The sequence below is a fragment of the Montipora foliosa genome, chromosome 5 (assembly GCF_036669935.1).
Source record: "Montipora foliosa isolate CH-2021 chromosome 5, ASM3666993v2, whole genome shotgun sequence".
Classification (NCBI taxonomy): domain Eukaryota; kingdom Metazoa; phylum Cnidaria; class Anthozoa; order Scleractinia; family Acroporidae; genus Montipora; species Montipora foliosa.
The window spans coordinates 26307157-26329656 of record NC_090873.1 but is presented as its reverse complement, the minus strand read 5'-3'; the positions used below and the strand labels follow the sequence as shown (position 1 = coordinate 26329656).

General features: G+C 39.3%; 1 protein-coding gene across 1 annotated transcript; it reads right to left on the bottom strand.

Annotated features, from left to right (window-relative positions):
• Window positions 1–2103: 2103 nt before the first annotated feature.
• LOC138003068 (zinc finger protein 704-like) lies at window positions 2104–5186 on the bottom strand. Its single transcript, XM_068849015.1, has 5 exons — window positions 4584–5186; window positions 4265–4368; window positions 3840–4045; window positions 3357–3475; window positions 2104–2992 (listed from the first exon to the last, which is right to left on the bottom strand). Exons 1-5 carry the CDS (start codon window positions 5066–5068, stop codon window positions 2542–2544), a joined length of 1365 nt encoding a protein of 454 aa, XP_068705116.1. The 5' UTR covers window positions 5069–5186; the 3' UTR covers window positions 2104–2541.
• Between the last annotated feature and the right edge of the window lie 17314 nt (window positions 5187–22500).

Sequence of the window (22500 nt, the reverse complement as noted above, 5' to 3'; positions counted from 1 at the left end):
CGTTCCATGTGCATAAATACACGCGAACTACTAAACATGTACGAATGAATAAAGCGCATATTTTTAAGATACAAAAGTCATCTTATCTGTTCTTAGATCTTTTCAATCAGTTGGGTGGATAAAGTATCCATTATGAACGAGAATCGAGTCACAGGAATGAACGATACGAGACAATAAGGCAATTGATTTCCAAACCTTGTTCATGATGTCTGCACAAAACGGAGATATTTAGCGGATCGTCCATGAATGGGCATCAAAAATTCATGTCCTGTTGTTTTCTTTATAGATAAAAGTTTGATTAAAGCTAATTGCCCTGTCCTTCAATTTTGAGAGAACTAACTGTAAAAGGTGTAGATTGACTGACAAGACCGCAAAAGATACATGACGATAGGTCAGTCGGACTTAAAAGAAACAAATCACGTTCAGTTAATATTTTTTTGCACAAAAAAGGAGCTCTGGGTTCCAAATAATGCAGTTTCAGAGAAATGATCCTTGTTCAAGTATTGTGATTTTTTTCGTCATACTATATATAGCTTTTGTTAACCGGAAATTGCGGGTGACCGTCTTCTCGCATTCTGCGGACTCAAAAGGTCAATAATATACATAAATTCTTTGATGAGATAATTTTAGTGCCCTTTCGCTGTCTGCTTATGTGGTTCTTTTCGCTACGTCTCTTTATATCAGTCGTATAACAGTTCATTTGAGAATTTTTTGGGGAGCAACTCCTTATATGTGAAATAGGATTCTCTGAAGTTCTTAAAAATCGTGCGAGGGAGTTTAGGGTTATCGGGTAAGAGATAAGGCAGCTGAACGTTCTATTTTGTAGCCAAAATAATTCTTGGCGAACACTGAATTTTGTACTTTTTTTTATATCGCTGGGGTACAAAGAAATCGTACGATTCACACAAAATGCGGAAAAAATAATTTCTGCGACGTCAAAAGATGCCCCGATTCGTATCGCTAAACTTCGAATTAATTCCAAGAATCAAAAGTTTCAACCTTTTGTCATTCAATCAGTTATCTAGGTACCTGTATAAGCAAAACTGTTTATATACAATTGCTACTATAAAAAACACTGGCTGGTTTTCATGGCTGGAATGTCAAATAAATGTGTTGTTGTTCAGTTTGGTTAGAAGGAAAGTCAGTCGAAAACGAAAGTTAAAAGTCGATCATGTTAAGGGATTTCTCCCGGGAATCTTTGGGTATTGAAAGATTTGTCAACTTGGTCGTTTTTTTTAGTCGACGATCGAAAGTGTTTACGACACTTTTAAAAACGCCGGCAAACAAAAAGACTATTATAAATTCAATATATTGTTTTTAGTTTGCACGGAAGCGACACACCTCCAAAATCTAGCCAATCAAAGAAGGGCCACATGAAGTTGTTTACTACAAAAGCCGCATCGAAAAATTGCGAAAATGGCAAAACTGGAACGCAAAATGGTATGATATAGTTAACTCTTACCAAAACCGATGGGTTGGCAGTAGTTGATGTTCGTTTCAGTGGCAAAAATGGATGTAAAATGATGGGACATGACCGGCATACTAAATGAGGACACATGAGGTCATTTAATATTCATAGAAATGCCATAAAAAAACATCAAAATATGATTCATCGCCTGACAGAGCGGGCCATACTGTATTGCACTCAAATTCGACCAATCAGATTTCATGTCAAAGATTAAAGTTCGCCGTGCCTTGACGAAGCGAAATAAACAACATGAAACCGAGACAGGTCGAAATTAAAGAACAAAAATCAGTTAACAAAGCAGCGAACGCCCTTGCCCGCAAGTTTAATTCTTTTTTCTTCCTCTTTTCGGCCTTCTAACGTCTCTTAGATCGATAATTTCTCTCATCGGTATTGAAATCTCCCTGGCACGTGCGAGCTTCGAACTGTGAAAGCAGTTGGATATTTGGCGTGACGCCAGCGTGATCATACGACTCCAAGAAAAGACCTCAGCGAATTTTCGGCGTTCTTTACATTAAACTTCTGTGCTGTCCTGAATTTAAGACGGAGATTCGACGTTAATTTAAATTTTAAAAAAATCATTCGTTCAAAGCATATATTGCGTGGTTTCACTTTAAAACATCACTTTTAACTCAACGCAATTTTTACACCTTTTTAATAGACCCACGTGTAACTTTTATTGGAAACATTATTTCCTTTAAGCTTCCAAAGTCTATATTAATGTTATATTTTAAACTGGATCTTGTGATATATGACAATCACATCCCATTGCTAGTATCGCATTTAATACAGGAACTTTCTTGTACCGTCCAAAACATGAACTTGTCGGGAAACATTTTGTGCGTCAATTTTAAATCTTAACAACCTTCCAAAAATCGTTGTTTCGCGTTCTGCCGTGCAGCAGAAAATGCGAGTTATAAAAAATAACTATTTGATAAAATATTTAATCTATATACAAGTCTTGAATTTAATTTTTACGATCGTCCATTGTTTGTCTCGCACGCCACGTTAGTGCCGGAACACGCTATAAATATACTATATTGGGTTAAGTTAGAGTCAACTTTGTCTTGTGCTGTTCAGTCAGCAAACCGCACACAAGCTTTTTTCCACCTGCATTGCGTGCACCACATATGCCTGTTCTCCATACCGTAAACTTTGCGACATTTTTTGCTCTCACCACGGAGTTTTCTGTAAGTGTGGTGACCTGGATGGCTTAAGACTCTTGCAGGATGGTTGACTTTTCCCGCTCCTTTGGCAGACTGCGTATACGAGAACTGAGAAATCGCCTGAGCGTCCCAGTTGAATCGTGGATGCTGCAAGGAACCGTAGGTCGGAGAGGTTACGGCAGAAACTCCCGGTTCAGACCACGGGCTCTTCACCATGTCAAAATGAGATTGTGTGGGTGTCGGAGAGAGAGCTAGAGGAGGAGGAAATACGCTATCGCTGTATTCATCATCCGGGCCTATTTCGTTAAAATAGAAATCTTCCTCTCCATCGCTGTATCCATCTTCGACAGAACTTTTAGGCCTGAAACACGCAAAGAAAAAGTCTGAATAAATATTTGTGTCACGTTTATGGAGGCCTGGGTTTGTTGAGCAGCGTTGACGGCAAGTCGCTTTTTCATAGCTTTTTGCGAAAATAACGTCTGCAAATCAACTCATTCAGTTCGATTTTTGTCAATGTGAGATATTCCGATTTAGAGGCGTTAAAACAGTGCACAGAACGCGCCCGTTGCAACTTCCACTTGACTTTGAACCATTTTGTCTTTGACAAAAAAAGGGCTCTTTAGAATAGTTGACACACGATCTAGATTTAATACCCAGCAAGGGGAACAAAATTCGTTTACAGAAAAGAAGATTCTATAAATCAAATCAACAGATTTAATGCTTACCCAAGATGAATTGTCCTAACGTGTCGAATTATCCCGGGGGCGGTTGAAAGGGTTTTCCCACATCCTGGCCATGTACACTTGTACAATGTCTTCAAGCTGGAATTCGACGAGGTTGAACTCTGGAGAGAAGGAAAGCAGCATGATTTAGTTGATTAACAAGAGGGTTGAGAAATTCAGCATTTGGTTTTTGTTTTTTTCGAGGAGATTGAAAACAATCTGGCTGCCGGAACAAATTTTGCAGGCACAATATGTATATGCAAGTACCGCTGTCGTGAGAAGGTGTGAAATGAATATGAGTTGATACATGACTCTGCTAAAGCATTGTACAGTTACGGCATCGATTGCGTTGCTTCTCTGAAATCAGCTTCTTTCTTGAGTAAGAAAATCATCTTACGCCGAATGCAAAAATCGCCAAGTAAAGAACTGAATTTAAACCGTTACAAGCAGTAAAATTATGCCGACCTGAGCGTCTAGACTACCAACCTTTCTTTTCCGCGTATTCTCTTGGCGCTGGAAATCCACTCCGATTCCTTCGTCCACGGGTGACGGAGGGCCATTGATGAAAAAGTTGGAGTCGTTGATGTTCGTCGGTGAGTCACAGTGAGCCGGAGAACTAGCCGGGCTCGGGTAGAGAGCCATTTCGGATCCCGAGTCTGGCGTGAGGGGAAAGCCAGAATTTGCTTCTTCAGCTGGAATAAAAAATATTATTTTTCAGCGATAACACAATGCAAAGAACGGCAGAAAGAATTCTTTCGCAGTAATTCATCTAGGAAATTAATTCATGGATCACACAAAAATTCATCGAGTTGAAAAGCTTAAAATCGACTGCAAGTGAGAAACGTGCCGGCTTTCCTCACGCGAGTTCTTTCTTACAACAACACTTCGAAAATTATGTTAAAATGACTCACTCGGATGTATATCTTTGAAGACTGGGGAAATTGACAGAGCGGTAAGTACTAGAGCAGCCATTTCCTCGCTTCTCGAGACATTTTCTTGTCTTTCGGTGCAGCCGCTAAAAATATAAAGGAAGAGATATTTAAATTTGAATGCATGTGCACATCAAACTGACACTCAATACGGAGACAAAGGGATGAAAAGCTTGCATGTAAAAGCCAGAAGCCTAAAACACAACACTCTCTTTTGTGAGTAAAAGCAAAGAGTACCTTAACTAAACGAAAATTATAAGTGAAAGTTTTCTAAAATGCTGAAAATGAAACGAAAACTCACTGGCAAAAGGCAATTCCATGAGGGTTTTCTTTGCATCCGTCATGAGGGCATGAAATTGTCGAGTTTGCAGTATCTCTTTCGTACATTGACCCAGAAAACTTCACTCCTCTCATCAAATGAATGTCCTCAGGGTTTACGGCCACGATCAAGTCCTGCTGATCCAGGATTTGAACCAAAACTTCGTTGAATTCTGAGCGCGTATTGACAACGCGTGCAGCGACTTCCCGGCCTTTGAGCGAGATAAACACAGGTTGCCCATTTTTCAAAGCCGTAGAACGGACCGCTTGAAATCCAGGTCCGACAATATCTCCCTTGTCCACCTCCGCGATGTAGTCGTCTTCAAATAAAATTGTATAAGTACTTTCGCCGGTAGGTCTGCTCTTCACCGCCTCAATTACTCCACTGTAGAAGTAACCGTCCTTCCAGGCAGCACTGACACGTGTTCCGAGTAGTGAATTTTGGGGACGCCTTCGAAGCGAACACATTATTCTGCTTTCGTAGGTAGCTTTGGAAATCCAGACTATTTTGTATCAGAGATTTGGTACTCCTTTGTTTCTCGGCGCGGATAAACCGGTAAAAAGTTGGCCGATTGAAAATACTGTTTTGTTGTTGTTTTTACGGTAAATTTTGGGGGCGTTGACTCTCCCCTGTGGCGAATCTAATCTATGAAGAAATTTCATTGGCCTGCATTATCATACAGATACTACAGATATTCTGATTCGTCAAATCGTACGAAAGATTATGTCTGATTGGTTAATGCAATACGCTATTTTTAAATCCACTGAGCAGCTTTGTTGACATTTGTTCTTTCTCCGTGTGGACCTCACGTACGCAATTAATCTATCGAAAAAATGGAATCCAGCGGCTAGTTTTTACCGACATCGTTAAAATGCGACTCCATCGCGTTTCCTACAGGAGCAGATCTCGCAAAGCTGTTTCAGAATTTTTATTTTTCAGTACGGAAGTTCGAAAGATTTGACCAGAATTCACGTGACATGTGTTACGGTTTACTTCCTTTGTCGGTTAAAAGTAATTCCTTCCGTGCGATTGGTCGAATCAATCAAAAAGTGTCAAAAAGTGATCGAAATACAAGCTCTGATTCGCGGATTAAACAAATCAATGGTAAATTTACCTGCCAAACGGCGCCAGCACTTCTCGTTACGTCCGATTCTGTCAACCTTTTACCTTTACAAACAAGACATGTTATGAACTCGGACAATTGTTTCAAAATTAATTCTGTAGTTGTTTTGCTTGCCTGCAGACAAGATTGTTTTCTTTCTTTCACACAGAAGTTTCTAAATTTGGCAGAAGATTTTTACAATTCGTGAATTTAAAAACTTGTCACTTTACTCTTTTTTTTTTTCGATTTTTATCCATAATCATGGCATGAAAACAGAAAATATTTCTTGACATTCCAAATATTAAATGGGCGAGACAGCTTCAAAGCCAAGCAGATATCGCTCACATTATCTCCTACTAATTTTTTTGCGTGTGACTTGTCACTAAAAACCAAGGAATTTCTCTTCGAAAATGGTCCAAAAATTTATGCATTTTAGGTCATTTGTACGTTCTTAAACGTGACATATCCGAGCCCTCACTTTGAACCAGTTCCTACTAAACGGCAGCTCGGATATTTACTTCGCCGGCCGGCAAGACAACGCGTAGTCGAATCGAATAGCAAAGCCAAAAGGGTATCTTGAAGTAAACGAAAACTCGATCATTGACTCAAACATCATCATTGAAAATATGAAAAAAGCAAACCACTCAACAAGAATATTCTTCGGAAATCGCGTGATTCGTTTTGAAGATGTAAATTGGAAGTAAAAATACGAACAGGCCGCAGCGAAACTAAGTACTTGGAACTTGACACGTCGCAATATTTGTCTGCTCAATGGACAGTCGCCGAATTAGCTTATCTATGATCTGTAAATCAAATGAGTTTATAATAATATCGCATTACGAAGTCACGTATCTGGCTGAAAAGCATGAACCTTGTTTACCAGATAGGCTATGATAATTCATGCAAATTACACCCGGAGTAGTTCTGAGGAGAGATAATCACCAACCAGCGAGGGAAAGCAAATGTAATTTGATGAACTCCACACATAGAAAAGAACTAGTGTTTAAATATTTGCCATATTTAAAGACTAAGCGGGGAAAAGCTCATGGTTTAAGGATTATTTTTGTGAGGTGGTGATTGGCGGTCGATGTCACGCGAAAGTGATGTCTTGTTTATTATTATATCTTACACCGTTCGCGGTAAACTGCTACTATGAAACAGCCCTTGTTGCGCAAGGTGTCCCTGATGTAAAACGAAAATTGCCACAGAATTTTAAGATTCCTTTGTAAGAGCTTATCAATTAAATGGCAAACAGGTCATTGGCTAATATTGCAAAGACAAAAAAAATCACGAGATAACACTGTTCCAAAATGCTTGCTTCGGCCTGTGGATTTAAAGAAAATTCCCGCTTAATTGTATTTATATCGTGAAACAAGCCTATATATTTATTTACTTATGTAATTGAATTGGTGTCAATGACATGTCTATAACAATAACTTTGTAATATTTTCTATAAAAGAAACCCAAATAATGATACCGTTATATTGTGCAAAGAAGGCATTCAGTTAAATATTTTATTCTTATTAAAAACTAGTAAGTTTGCTTCTTTTATGAACAAGCCGAATAGACAAAAAAACAACAAAGTTGTTTTGTGTGATCATCACGTTCGTTTGTTTTGCGATCGAAGGTCTTCTATGGAGTAGGGAGGGCGGTCACTGAGAGTGTATGTGGGAGTGGTGGAGGTGTGTATAAAGGTGGTGCTCACGTGCGGAGCTAGGTTTTTATGCTTGAGCGAAGATTTATGTGGGGTAGGGTAAGGAAGAATAGGCTTCTTTCCCTCGCGCTGAGACTCCTTTCTGTGTTCATAAACTGCGAATTGGGAACAACCAGGCAGGAATAAAGCTTTGATCATCACGGATTCCTTTATTCACCTTCGAACAACCAGTGTTTTTGGGTGCCGTTGAAGACTATAAGCAAAAGAATTACAAGAGATCCAGTCGGCCGAAAAAATCCAAGTTAAATACATGTAGTCATTTTGCGTTGCTCATGTGTGTAACATATTTTAAAATGTGTAAGACTGAGGAAGGATGTTAATTGCTCAACCATTCCAAAAAAGGCCGATGACATCCGCCCGCGTCGGAGAGATTTAAGGCTGAAAATTTTGAGGTCACTTTAAGAGACTGCCCTTCCAGTGCTTGCCCTTAGGATAACGTGGATTACCTTAAGGATCTTGGACCTCTCTGTGAGTATACATGACTCAATGCCAAGATTGTGTTTGTTTACTCATCTTGCGCGTATGAGGTATTATCAGCAAAGACATCGCATATATCGCGTGCATGCAAAGTTTATAACAAATGATAATATGAAAGGGAAAATAACAGTTTTGCTATAAGATTTCGAAGTAACTGAGTCGTCTATATCTGATCTGTAAGCATAAATACAAGAAGCATACGCAAACTCAGTAGTTTGTTGTTCATTAGAGCCTTTTGTTGGAACAATACACACTAATTAATAACAAGTAAATGCGCTTGCGTGTGTTCCGTGTGGTTTATTCTTGCGTCGCTAGTGAAAACCAGGCCTAATTTTTGCCATTCTTGTCACGATGTCACCCGAATTAACATAAGATAATAGACAGTCGGCCTTGAAATTGCTGACCATGTACTTTGTGTCACGAGATATGATGCAACTTTCTTTTATTATTGTCAATTCTATTGTCACGAGAATCCCCTAAATGAAATCAATTGCTTCTTTATATTGCATCATAAAAAGAAATTTTTCAAGATGCGCAAAATAACGGAACATCGTACTTCTTATAAAGATGTGCAACAGAAGAGTACAAAAAGAAACCACCTTGAAACCCCTGAGAAAGCAGTCGAATTTTGGCAATCGTTTCTCGCTTCAACGAGAACGGATAACCAAGAGATGGACGATTCTTCTAAAAAAAGAAATTTTTCATAAGCCATTTTTCCCATGAATAATTGTTCAACATAAGTTCCTTGTTATGGCAGAGTGAGATACGATCGTATCTACATTTTTTTCCCCGCAAAATCCACTTCACAATTCGCATATCCCTAAAGGAAAAGACGATTCGAGAGGTTGGAAATAGTCTACTTATAATCATACAAGATTTCTCAAAGAAGACTTAGGAAACCCGACCAGATTACAAGCGCTTTGTTTATCAAAACGCGGGTATGTAGTAGGCGTGGCGAAGGTAGTCCTGACGTGGTGCCCGAAAAACACCTAAGAGAAGGATAGTAGGTACTGGAGAAAATCGTACAAAGTTTCTTATTTCCACGAACGCGCTTCCTTTGCGCCGCAAAATTATTTGAAATTATGTTGACACTTTACGTTCGGTTTGTTAGCTTCAACTGACCAAACAGTCACAACTTCCATTTCTTCGCTGATCACGTTCGATAAAATCAGCCACAATCAAGTTCAAACAGGTTGGAGCCATTTCACAAAAGCTCTGCATTTATTGACATTCCGATTTTTACATTAAGTTGCAATGAACTTGTGGAAACATTTTGCTTTGCTGTTGTGTTGTTCAGTGTTCACAAAAAAATTGGCTTTCTAAACGTTTCTTCGTACCCACTGACTGAACAAATAATAAACAAGGGATAAGACTGTGCTACTGAAGCTAAAAATATCCTCTCAACAAGCATCGCAAGAAAAAAAAAGGAAATTGCCAAAAGGGGCGAAGCATTTGTAATGTAAATAATCCGTAATTCACTAAGCACTTGAAAGAGGCTAGTTTCATCTTGAAAGCGCTTTTATTTTTATTTTAAATAGACAATAATCTGCTAGAGTTCATACACGACCATACCACATTATATAACTTAAAATACCTCCTCTAACAAGATCACGTACTGCTGAATGTAAATTCTTATAAAAATAATTCGTGCAAATTGCATAAGCATCCTCTTAAGACAACCGTGGTGTTTGCAATCGACCAAAATGAATGAAAAAGCAGCGTAACAAATTATATATTTTTCATTGTGGATCCGATATCACAAAATTTATCTCTCGAAAATAAGTATAAAAGGGGTGTGTGTTGGACAAAAAACTGACCCTCAGTCCATAGACAACCCAAATGGACTACCCTATAAATACTATTTCAAATGAGTACTGTCTATAACAACCATTTTAAACAGTGTTGATCAACAGTATTTAAGTCTAAGCAGCCATTTCAAAAAGGTTAGCTTTCGATAATGTTATTGTTGTGATGGCTGATTACATCATGTAAGTGAAGTGAAACCGGTGAAATTCTTGGATTTAGCTGCATGTCACCATGTGCACGAAAATATATGTGCAATGAAAGTATAATTTTATAATCAATTCAGTTCTTTCAATAGCACTCATTCAAAATGGTATCATTTAGGAGTTAGTCCATTTTAGGGTAGTCCATTTGGGTAGTCCATGGACTGGGGGTCAGTGTTTTGTCCACCACAGTATAAAAGGATATCCTAGCTGCTGATCTGATATTGTGAAATTAATATATGGCCATTTCTCAGGTCTAATAAAACGGTCAATTCAAATAGAATAAATTAACTTTACTACTGACAGACTTGCGAAATAAACAGGCATTTTACGCAAGCGGTGGATTGAGCAATGCTTTTGTGAATAGAATCCACCGGATTGAAAATAGACAAAATTTCCATAATATGATTGTTACGGTCAACCCAAAGCGCGTTTTTTGAAAGGGTGGAATGTAAAGCATGATTTTCACTCCTTAGGAGCATTCAGGGATTTTTTTCCTTCTTATGTAATCCCTTTTTTGTAAATGGAGAGACGGGTGGTCAATGTGTTCGGAGGAGTGGTACGGGGTTGGCAATGATGTCAATGATGCCATGGAGCTCACTTGTCGTGGCAACTCGTAGAATCTATTTATTTATGCTACGAATTGAGATTCAAAGTGTCCTCGGAAAACTTGAAAAGAACTTGAACGGAACTGAACTGACAAGCAGTGGCTAAGAAAAGCAAAACACTCTCAAGATGACATATTGCAATAGACACCCGAAGCTGCCAATATGGTCTTACCCCATTGTGATATTGATGGTGCAAGTCAGATTATCTCAAATAACGAAGACCCGAAGCAATGAAGAATTGCAAACCATATTTTGTGCTGAGACAACTTAAAGAACGCAGATAAAGACAACAGAAAAACGATGGTCACTTATCGAAGGCAAACGTACATTGTGTTCATTACGGAAGTTCCACAGCTGCATTTCATAAATGCCACGGAAAAAGTATGCATATCGGTGTAAAGGGATATTACATGCCTCCAGGAGGGTGTGTCGAAATATAATCTGAAAATTTTTACGTCTTGAATGAACATCAATTAATATTACGTAAGCTTTCCGCCGGGAAATCATAGGGGTCGTTACGCAAGAAGAAGGAGAGATTGTGTAAGACTTTTACACAAACGGTTTACAGTCTTTCTTGTGGATTACCAGCGCCTTAACTATTCTAGACACCTAATATAAAATGACAGAGGTGTGGGCATATTTACAAAACACTTCTTTTGGTGCTATATCAGCCTCTTACATACATAACAACCGCTGACTTATCCTCCCTCGAAGTATATTAAAAAGAGAAAACACTTAATATCTTTACTTGATAACAGTCTGCAAGACTTTCATTTGATTTCATCATATCCTCGATTCATGGCTGGAGCTCTAAGCTGTCTTGTCACTAGGACATCTGTATGTTTACATCTTTTGCCTAATGGCGAGGAGATAAGTCATTACTATCACGTGAGTGATATGATGCCAGAAGTGCAGTGCTCACGTGCCAAAAACATGACTGGAAGGTGAGTTACAATTGTAGTTGGTTGAACTGAGTTTTGCGGTTTGAAGTGTCTTGCTTCGTTGTGTTTTGGCCGCTTCCCCGTGCCAGTCGCGGCCAACTCGCGGTCAAAACCATCCTGATACTGCGATAAAATATCCCCCTAGCTACGTAGGCTACTCTAAGACCAGAGATGAACTTCTTAATTTTTTTTAACAAAGACGCCTGAGAACAGGAATCCCTGACTAACAATGATTTGGTATATTTCAGCGCAATTGAACAATGCAGCTCCTTTGATTTTGAGTCAGTTGGGCGCTGTGCAACGTAAGTGAATTATGGACTTACGCCAATACTATTTCACGGAGACACTAAAACGGAAACGTTATTCAGAAATGTTTTGCTCGTTGGCTTAACAGCAGGTAAAACAAATCAGTTAAATAACGCCTCCTACTTTCACTTTAATTGCGTTTATGATAGGGGATCAAATTTAAGACAGCAATTTAATGCCATCAGCAAAGGGAGCCAACTTATGCCGGTTTCCCCCCCCCCCCCCCCCCCCCTTCCTGTTTTGACTGAATTGCCGCTCAAGGCGTTCATGTTGAAGAGATCGCAGCAAAAGAAATTCATTGCAAACTAGCTAGCAAAACAGACGAGAACAGAGTCTGTCTCTCTATTTGCTCGAAAAATCTACGACGCTTTCTACAGTGTGAGGGCGTGTTCAGTGTCTGATTAAAATCAGTTCCGGCTTGCTTGGAGAGATTCGCTTTCTGTTGCATGCAGCCGAGACGGAAAACAAAGATGGAACAATTTCCTCTCTGTGAAAGGACTATCCGTCTACGATAAGTATTGGCCACAACACTCAAACGTTGATGTGAAGCTTAAAGGCTTCGTTGCTTTCACACCCACTGAGGTTCAGCAATGCATCACAACACTTCCGGCAAGAGTTAAGTTTTGATAATTTTCACAGCCTCTTTAAATGCAACAATGATGGCAGGGTGATAAGAGGCCTTTTTCTTTTAAACGACTACATTTAAGAATAAAAAGAATAACGTTTCACCGATGGCTCCATGTGATTATTCTCAATAACAAATTCAAATAAATTACATTATGTGAGTTTATAATACTTGTTTAGTGAAATGTACGTCTGAAGGTCTCAGTGCATGTGATTGATAAGAGAAAATAAAATAAAATAAAATTCCAAGCGTGGTGCGCTTGAACTGTCAAATAAAGAATTTTGCTTTAATGGGTCAGATTGAGTGTTAAGTGTTGGTTTTTTTGTTTTTGTTTGTTTTTGATGAAGAGCATTTCATAAATTAAACAATCCAGCTTCCGACGGCATTTCTTGAGGATTGTAAACTGGTCATGGAGATCTTTGTTCCTCAAATCAGGTGTTTGCCAATGACAGAATGCTTACGTTCATTTAATTAATGCGCTGAAACAGGTGTCGGCATGTATAACCCACATAATCTGCATCACACAGATCGCATTTGTATTCATAAACAACGCATTGTTCGTTAATAAGAGGTGGTTTGGGTTCTGTCACTTTGATCTCATCAGCAATTTTCCTGCTTGTAAACACTGGGCGCAAGTCGCTGTTAATTTTCTTCGCGAGATCGGAGAGCTGTCTTTGTACTAAGTCGGCTAATCGCTGATCTTTAAAGGGTAGTATAATCCGAACTGGCAATATAAAATACATCGTCTTCAATGTTCTAGTGTGGCATTTTTTCACTTTCAAGATCATAGTGTCTTTATTGGCTCCGAAAAGACAACGCCGAGTTAATGGTGGAAGCGAATTTAAATACCGATTGGTTTTTACTCGGTAAGCCGGACATCCCAAAGGGACCTGTGATTACATTAACTGTACATTGTGGACTAGAGTCAATAGCACAAGTTCTTAATCTTGACATAAAAGCAGACACAAGCTCTAAAAATTCCCTTAGTATGAGCACCTTTTCTTGTATGGTTTACCCTGGATGCCAGAGGTCTTCTCAGGGGCACCAAACGAGAATATAGTTCAAAACCACTTAAACATAGCATTGTTAAACGTATTTTGGTGTTTAAACGGTAGATATAGGCATATTGTTATCTCCTAAATTGTTTTTATCTGTTCGGATTTCCTAGCTGAAAGTCTAGTGATCCGAAAATTATAGGGATCAAAACATACCTTTTCGAAAATTTCAGCCAGAAAAAGGTCTCCAGAAAATTCTAGCTGACCTCTTTAGGGTAAAAATCCGTCAAAAATGGGCAATTATTTCATTTTTTAGATGTTCGAAAATCCTAGGACAGGCAGGCAAGCAAGAAATTTTAGAACAAATGTTCCGAAAATTCTAGATCTCAATTCGTCTTCCGAACAGATATTTTCCGAAAATTGACGTTGGGTGCCCCTGTCTTCTCGCTCACCAGCGGCGAGGAGCGTCAGGGCGAAGTAGTGATGTCTGGTTTTGTTTACGATCGAAGGTGTGATAACTAGAGTCGTAGAATCCAAGTTTGATTTTTTCATGAGGGTCGGGAGGGGACGGATTTACTCACAACCGTAGTATGGCCCATAAGGTATCTTGCTACCTTTCGGTTATGCCAGTAGACGAAAAACTAGTATGTCAGTCTACCCCAATGTTAATGCTTTACTTGTATACTTGAAAATTAATCGAGTATCACTGCTGAAGAGTTCATGCCATCAAATTTACCATTTACAGAATGAAAGACTTCGGAAACCAAATCACGTCCCTTCAAGGATTCAATTAGACTCATTTGAATTGAGTGAACAATATTTCGTTCAGTTAGGAAGGAAAAAATAGCCGATGCAAAAATGAAGACTTGTTAAAGAGGCAACAGTGAACTGAGTTGATCTTCTTGAGAGAAAAAACACTAGAATCTCGTTATAATATTTTGAATGTGTACACGTCACAAGTCGAAACAAAATACCTTTGTGAAGTATTTGTGAAAGCCTAATTGCTATTTTTTCACCGAACAATGGTTAAAAGTAGTTTTTAAAAGTTTCTGACCGTGAAAAGAACATAGGTCAAAGCATCTTGTCTCACTCAGTCACGTAGCAAAATGATCGGACCTTGTTGTTTACAACTTGACCCTAACTGACTGATGAAAATTGTGCTAAAATGATCCCTCGATGCACAAACAAACAGCTGGAAATATGAAGCAAAGAAAACGATCTAAGTAGGGTATAAATACCCATATATGTTCCAGATGTATGCATAAATTCCTTGAATGCATTTAGCGTATCACTAATGAGATTTGGCGATGATGTGCTTCAAGGATTTTCAGTGTCTCAATTTGGCGAGCTTTTAGGTTCCTCTTGCTACATTTTTACATGATGTTGTGAATTTGACAGGTTCATTCGGTGTTTGTATCATGTATCACTCGATGCAACATTATAGGAGACTTCATCTTTAAGCCACCACCTGCCTGGCTTGTGCATTCGAGTTTTAACCCCACAACATTGAAATAAATTTGAAGAATGCAATTGTATGACGATTTCTGAGTTTTTGCATGTCGATGTTTGTCCATGATAAAGACATGCCTTTATTATGATGACCCTGGTGACATCAAAAGGTAAAAATAGGATTAGTCGCGGTAAAAAAATAAATCCTTCCCTCCTTGCTCGAGTTTCCTAGGAACCTTTGTATTGCGTCAGTAAACTAATTGGAGAGTCTCTTCAACGACATACTCAACTACGACTTATTTAGAGTTGCAAATAAAATCCTCTCAGCAAGATCATCACTGCAGGCAAGATTTCGTGTCATGAGCGAGTTTTTTTTGGATTGCATGTGGGCTTCGATTGTGCAGAAGGGCGGGCTTGGAGGCGTGGCTTTGACCGTGTATGGGGGAGTAAAGTGGGTGTGACGAAGGCAAGAAGGGGGCGGCAGTTCTTTGAAGGCGTCAATTCGTGCATGGTGCTTATACTGAAAGATTGGCGACGTTGCCGACGAAAATGGCCCGGAAATGTTTGGCAATTTTTTGGTTCTGTTGGTTATGAAGAAACTACTTCTCAGTTTTGCGCTATTGAAGTACTAATCGATGTCATTACTAGAGTTTCTTTCTTTTTTACACAACAATAAAAATCACAAAGATGTGCTTTTTATTAAGCCCGTTATTTGTAAGCTGGGGCTCGCAAAAAACCTCCTTTGTAGATCGACTGAACTTTGCTCTTTAGTTTGTGCAGATTAGTTTCTTAAAAACGAAGTAACTTACCTTTAATTTAAGATCAAATAAAAGGCAATTTAGATGTCACTGCTAAATAACACAACACTTAACTGTGTCACTCACAGAAAACTATCATCAAATGTAGATCAAACCTATTCGAAACTGAGTTACGAAACATCTTGCCCAGTCGTGAATTTGCAAAGCGTCTTGCATGCAACATTCCAATCAAGGTCTTTGGAATGGCATCAGAAAACTGATAAGAAACTTCTATCTATTCAAATTAAATCCCGCGCTTTGGGGAAAATATTCTTGAAGTTCTAAGATTGCAGCTTTCAGAAAAGGGAGGCTTTGAGGGTTGAATGATAGACACAGAGAACTGGCGGTATAATAAAGATTGCAAGTACACTTGTCGTTCCACTCCGGGGTTCCACTACGTATCACCTATTCCAATCATCTCGTTCGCCCACGCTTGCAAGATTTTTAAGATCTTGCCACTTTCAAACAACTTGAATTACGGCGAATTCTTCAGTCTGTCCCAAATTTACACCAAAATCTAGGAGTTCAGATTTCAACAACGGAAATATGCGAAAAAAACGTGGGCAACATGAACAAAGACATATATAGGCATTGCAAACATTGTTATTGTGCCACCGAATACCACCTGTCCCAAGAAGATCCTAGAAAGCGGCTCACGTCCGCTGAGGCTCGAGACACGCAAATTCTGTTGCTATCAAGTAATGTTGGTCACTGGAGTGAAAAATGTAAATAGATCCTATTCAAATGCCAATGTCTGGGTCTGGGGGGAGATTGCTTTGTATAAGAGGGCTTGTGTTTGAACAACCTGATAACGGTATGCATTAGATTCCTGGGGGGCGTATGATACTAATACGAGTTCCTGAGAACGCAACAAGCGGGGTAAACTCAATCCCTTATGACTTATTCTGCTATGAATTTTTGCACTATTATTAATTCGAGTAAACGAAGTTTTCCAGGGGGACGAGACAAACCCGGGATGAACTCGGACCGGAAAGAAAGTCGTAGCTGTAACAGGTATTAAAACATCCCTAGCAAGGAATGCGCTTTGTTAGGAGTTCATCTTGAACCGAGTCTCAGTGTGTTGGCCACCCCGTCGATCAAATGATCATGTTTATTGTCCTGAAGTGATCTTCATTTTCCTGATGATCGGCTAGAGATTGTCGCATGCTGATCACGAGTCTGATGGTATCTCAGATACGGTATAATCCATACGAAAATTCGGTAATACATCGTTTTCGATTCAACAGGCGCTTCACTAGACCGAAGGTACCGAGCACCTACAATAGCTACTAGCCAACCTCCGCCTTCCCAACCCATCGTCAAGATATATTGTAAACTGTGGGTGACAATTTGACGGCTGCAGTTCATCTCCTTATTAGTCGTTTTGCAAAAAGATCAACCGATGCAATCGCAAAACGTCGTGCACAATGCATTTGAGAGCACTTGTTTTCCGTCCCTTGCAACCAAATTCAATGTTTTGACGATAACTTGAGCATCAGGTAATTGTCAGTCTTCATTTTTCGTAAAGACGGCGTACCCTGCCAATCAATTGGTATTTTAAGTGTAAATGCTTTAATATTTTGAAGTACTATGTTTGAAGTAACGTTTTTATTGGCGCTGATTTGGTTTCCAAAGCCCTCTATCAATATCAGCTTAATCCCTCTCTCTTCCTCGGTCAGTCCTCCATTTTACAAGCACTTAAAGCATTAAGACACAGCTTCTTTTGCTTTAAAAGAAAAGTATTGAATAAACAAAGAAGTTAGGATTGCTTTAATCTGTTTGCACTAGCAGATGCGTACATGGAACTGTAAAAACTGAAATTTGACAAAGGTTAATCTAAAATGAGTGCACTTTACAAATATTGTGCATTTAAGGACAGCTTGTTTTTTGCGGCTCAAAACAAGAAAATAACCAATGTTTTTTTGCGTGAATTCCTGATAAGTTCATTCAAGGTCAAGCATTTCTTTCTTTCTTCCAAATTAATTTCACAAAAACTCGCAACAAATTAAAACAACCATTGAATACGGTATTCGGAGAATACACACGCAAAAATATTTACGGCTTGGCGGAAATCGAATGCAAACCAATTGATATTTTAAAATAGAAAAAAAGGAGTTGTACAATGTTAGTCACGGTTCACTGAGGAAGAGCCCCAGCGGTACCTCAACAGTCATTTTCAGGCGTCAAAAAATACTTCATATAAGAATATTAGCCAGAGCCACGTGAGTTTTAACTTCCAGGTAGCCTGCAGTGCAGGCGTATTTTGGGCGCGCGAGTGCACATTTTCGTATTAGGCCACCATCTTTCTAAGATTTGGTAACTGTGGAAGATTGGGGCGAGGAAATATTTGCTGAGGGAGTAGGCCACCCCCAACCCGCCACTGCACCAACCCTCTCCCGGTCAAGCATCTAATCACAATCCAAGATGGCGGCATCGAAAACCTGGTTTATCTAGCGTTCCGCGCCAAAATAACGCCTGCACTGCAGGCTAACTTCCAGGTTGTCTGGCAACATTCCAAATACGTATGCTTTTCTTGACACCCACAAAAAAAGTACATACAAGGAGAGGACAAAGTGCAAAGTACGTTTACGTTTAACGAAAAAAGCAAAGTAACACAAAGACCAATCTGGTGTGGCCATCACCTCACGCATGCGCATAACCATTTCACCCGGTCAAGTAGCAGCCATGGACAGCTGTTTCGGCCTTGCTGGGCCTCATCAGCATGGCACAGCATGACTGTGCTGTCTCCAACCCGGCTTACCACATTTGTCGTGTGGGTGCTGCCGCTTAAAGCGGTGTCTGAGACACCCGCCCGATATGTTAGCTACGCCATGCTGATGACGCTCGGTTGGCTGCTAATTGACGGGGTGAAAAGGATATGCACCTGCGTGATGTTATGGCCACACCGGGTTGGTGTTTGTGTCACCTTCATTTTTTCACTTGTGCGTGTAAGTTGCGGCATTTCAGAAGTTAACCGCGATTTAAACTAGTTTTTAATGACTTTAGGACGGCACTAGGTACATTTCTCAATCACCAGGCTAAGAATTACCTATGCAAGATTTATGATTGGCTGGAAGGCTGTTTTTGTTTTTTTGCGGGAAAATCAATTTCAAAACAGATATGTCCGGTCCGGAAGTGCAAGTAATTAGATGCACGCTGATTTCAATAAGCGTCACCAAGTGTCCAGTTGTGCTTCTCTCCAACTTCAACATCACACGCGTCTTAAAACACAGACCCAAAGTGTCCTCAAATGCTGCTCCTCAAGTAAAATTAAACAGCTGCATTTACCCTAAGCAGGATCACGTGACTAGGGGCGTACAACTTCATTAGGGAGCTTAAGCACGCACGTTTTGGAGACGCGAATGGCAACCGGAAGAGAACATTTAGCGTGCCAGGGCAGTGGTGTTTTTTTCATACCGAGTTCAGTATTTTTTGATGAATTTCCCAGACCTTTCCAGCTAATCACAAGTCTTGCATGAGAAATTGTTACCCTTGAGATTGAGAATGGTCACTCGTGCAAGCCAAATCGTATTTAAGAACTTTTCTGAAAATAGCTTGATGTGTGAAATAGACTATTTTCAAATACGGTCTACTGCCGTACCCTAGACCGAATATTGGATTTGTAGGCCCCTGGTTATCAGCTCCTACCCTAAGCTAAAAATAACGCTAACCTTTACCCTATAATAATAATAATAATAATAATAATAATAATAATAATAATAATAATAATAATAATAATAATAATAATAATAATAAACTTTATTTCTATAGCGTCAATACCACTAACTGTTCTAGGCACAGCGGTGGCTAAGTTAGTTGAGCACGGGCAGCCATGCGGGAGGTCATGAGTTCGACTCTGGCCGAACCAACACTCAGGGTCTTAAAGTAACTGATGAGAAAGTGCTGCCTTTGTAATTATATCCGCAAATGGTTAGGCTTTCAAGTCTTCTCAGAAAAGGACTATAAACCGTAAGCCCCGTATCACAACCCTTCAATGTTCATAAAATCTGTGGGACGTTAAAAATCCCACACACTCAGTATTCGAAAAGAGTAGGGCATCTAGTTCGTGGTGTTGTGGTCTGGCCTTTCAGGCTTCAGCAATGTGGTCGGCTTGGCGTAATCTAAATGGACTACTGATCGATGAGACCACATGACAGCAAAACAGACAGTAGTCAAATTGAAGGAGTCCAAGTCCTGCAACTGGTAAACTAAACTAAACTAGGCGCTTTACAAAATATAAAATTCAATTACCGGTATCAATAAGTCACAATGCTAAGAATCAAGTGCATGTAAGTGAGATGAATTGTCTAAACTAAATTAATAAGAATCAATTGAATATGATAATAAAAAATTTAGATAATTTATATACTTTAATATATACACAACGTAAGAAAATGATTGCTTGAATAAATATGTTTTCAAGTTCTTTTTGAATGAAGTTAAGGATTCAGTGTTTCTAATTGATGTTGGTAGCTTGTTCTATAATAGAGACCTTTAGATTCCAGGACGAGGACGAGAACGAGTACGAGTTTTGTCTGTTTGGTTTTAGCGAAAATACTAAGAAGATTTATAATCCGTGCGATTAATCTTAGTCCTTGTTAGCAGTATAGGCTGCTCAGTTATTCTTATTGCTGTTACCTTGGCCTTTTTGCTGATCAAAAAATGCCGAAACTGCTACCGTGTTGTTGACTTGTTTTGACACGACGACATTTTTGCAAAACCTCGTACTAAAATGACGACAGTAACACGTTTTCCCGCCAAAATGACGCTGGTTTGCGCGCGCTCACTGTTGCCTTATGAGAAAATCTCGTACTCGTAGTCGTACTAGAATCTAAAGCTCTCTAATGTTGGTTCCGCTACAGAAAACCTTCGATCATCGTATGTTTTCAATATAGAATTCGGGACTTGTAGAAACTTATTTGCACAAGAACGCAAAGAATAGGAACTATTACTGAAGTTTAACATATTACATATATAACTTGGCGAAAGGCCATTAATAGCCTTATTTTCTAATAATAAAATTTTCAAGGCCATCAAACTAGATGTTATGTGTTCATGTCTTTGTAAATGTTACTACGCGTGGTTCTCTATTCTGAACGAGCTGTAAGCAGTTCAAAAGAACTTTATGTAGTCCATATAGAATGGCGTTGCAATAATCCAAATTAGTATCAACAAAAGCGTGGATTATACCTTTAGTGGATTCACGGTCCAGAAACCATCTAATCTTACTGATGTTATTTAGATGGAAATGACACGTCTTGCAGATCTTCCTAACATGATCCTCCATGCTAACACTAGGATCGAATAAAACTCCGAGATTGCAGACCGAATTAAGGGGCCAGCGGAATGTTCTCACACACAACCTGGACAAAGTCCAACGTGGGACTTGGACGATAACGCGAACTTACAAGTAGAAGTTCAGTTTTATCCTCGTTAAGCTTAAGACCATTGTGAATCATCCAATTCTTGATCTCTTTAACACATATTTCGATGTTAGACTTTGCAGACGAGAGATCATCCAGTACCAAGATCAAATGACACATAATGCCGAGTGTCATCAGAATAAAGGTGGCCGTATGTAAGCTTGTGTCTCTTAATGATATCAGCTACTAGTGAAGTGTATAAAACATACAATAGGGTCCCAAGGACAGATCGATCCTTGTGGCACACCACGGGTAAGTTGACGTAAAGACGAATTTGAACCTTGAGTTCAAATTGAACAAACTGAGTACGTGATGAAAGGTAGGATACAAACCATTTCTTCACTGAGCCAGTGAGACCATAAAGTTGAAACAGTCCCTTTTAAAAGTATTTCGTGGGACACGGTATCGAACGCAGCAGATAAGTCCAGCATCAGTAGAATATCGGCCTTGTTACTATCAATAAAACAGAGCATCATCGTGGACCATGACCATAGCAGTTTCAGTGCAGTGACGCACTTTACAAGGGCTCGTGGAGACTACGTTTTATCAGATAATTGTTCAATTGAAGAGCAACACACTTCTCAATGATTTTAGACACTGCTCTTAAGTTGGAGATTTGGCCTAAGGTTTTTATCAAGTTTTTGGAAATAGCTATCAAATGATTTGAGTTCAAGAGACACCTCGCGTTGGATGTCAAAACTGGCAACTATCCATAGACTTTATCCACAAATGGCACCTGTTTTATTATTCTTTAGCTAATGTGCAAATTCGCCTACCAAGCCTCATTTTAGAGCAAGAATTATTTTCAATTTACTAAATGGTATCGAGGCTTGGTAGGCTAATTTGCTGTCGGACAAGAGAATTTATTGACCGCCATTTATGAATAAGGTCTATTTACTTTGCATTTCTGGACATAAGTCAGAATAGAGAAAACAGAAAACGGAGGGCTGCTGCTCCACAAGACTGCAAAACAGCCGTATTTTGAACACGTCCTTCTCCCCGCATTTATCTGATATACATAGACAATTGCTAAATTTCTCTAAATTGACTTTTCTCTGTAATTTAGGACACTGTGTCCCCGGACTTGTGGTAGCAGTGAAAAAAAAAGGAAGATAAAAATCATGCCCGTGGATAAGATCTGAGCCTGGAGTTTCAATTCTATTGGGCCGCTTCACTCCGCTTCACCACTGAAGATCAAGACACCACTCTCTCTCAAAAAAGGTTTATTTAAGTCTCCCATAGAATATTATTGCTGAAGAGTTATTAGGCCTAAGCTAGATTAATTAGGCGTAAGCTTTGTTTGTTCCAAAACAAACCCTCTTTGTGTCAGAACAATACTGCAACCACGACACGTCACAATTATTCAAGATGGCGGCGCCAGGGAAATTTGAAAGCCAAAACAAGCGTTTTTGAACTTTATTTCTTTCAGATACAAACGCTTTCATTGAAAAACATT

What these genes read in the sequence shown, in the direction of transcription:
- LOC138003068 (XM_068849015.1), bottom strand. Translation starts at nt 5,068, where the DNA reads ATGTGTTCGCTTCGAAGGCGTCCCCAAAATTCACTACTCGGAACACGT. An exon ending in CATGGAATTGCCTTTTGCCA is followed by an intron (nt 4,369 to 4,583) that starts GTGAGTTTTCGT and finishes TTATATTTTTAG; the next exon opens with CGGCTGCACCGAAAGACAAG. An exon ending in AGAATACGCGGAAAAGAAAG is followed by an intron (nt 3,476 to 3,839) that starts GTTGGTAGTCTA and finishes CCTTCTCTCCAG; the next exon opens with AGTTCAACCTCGTCGAATTC.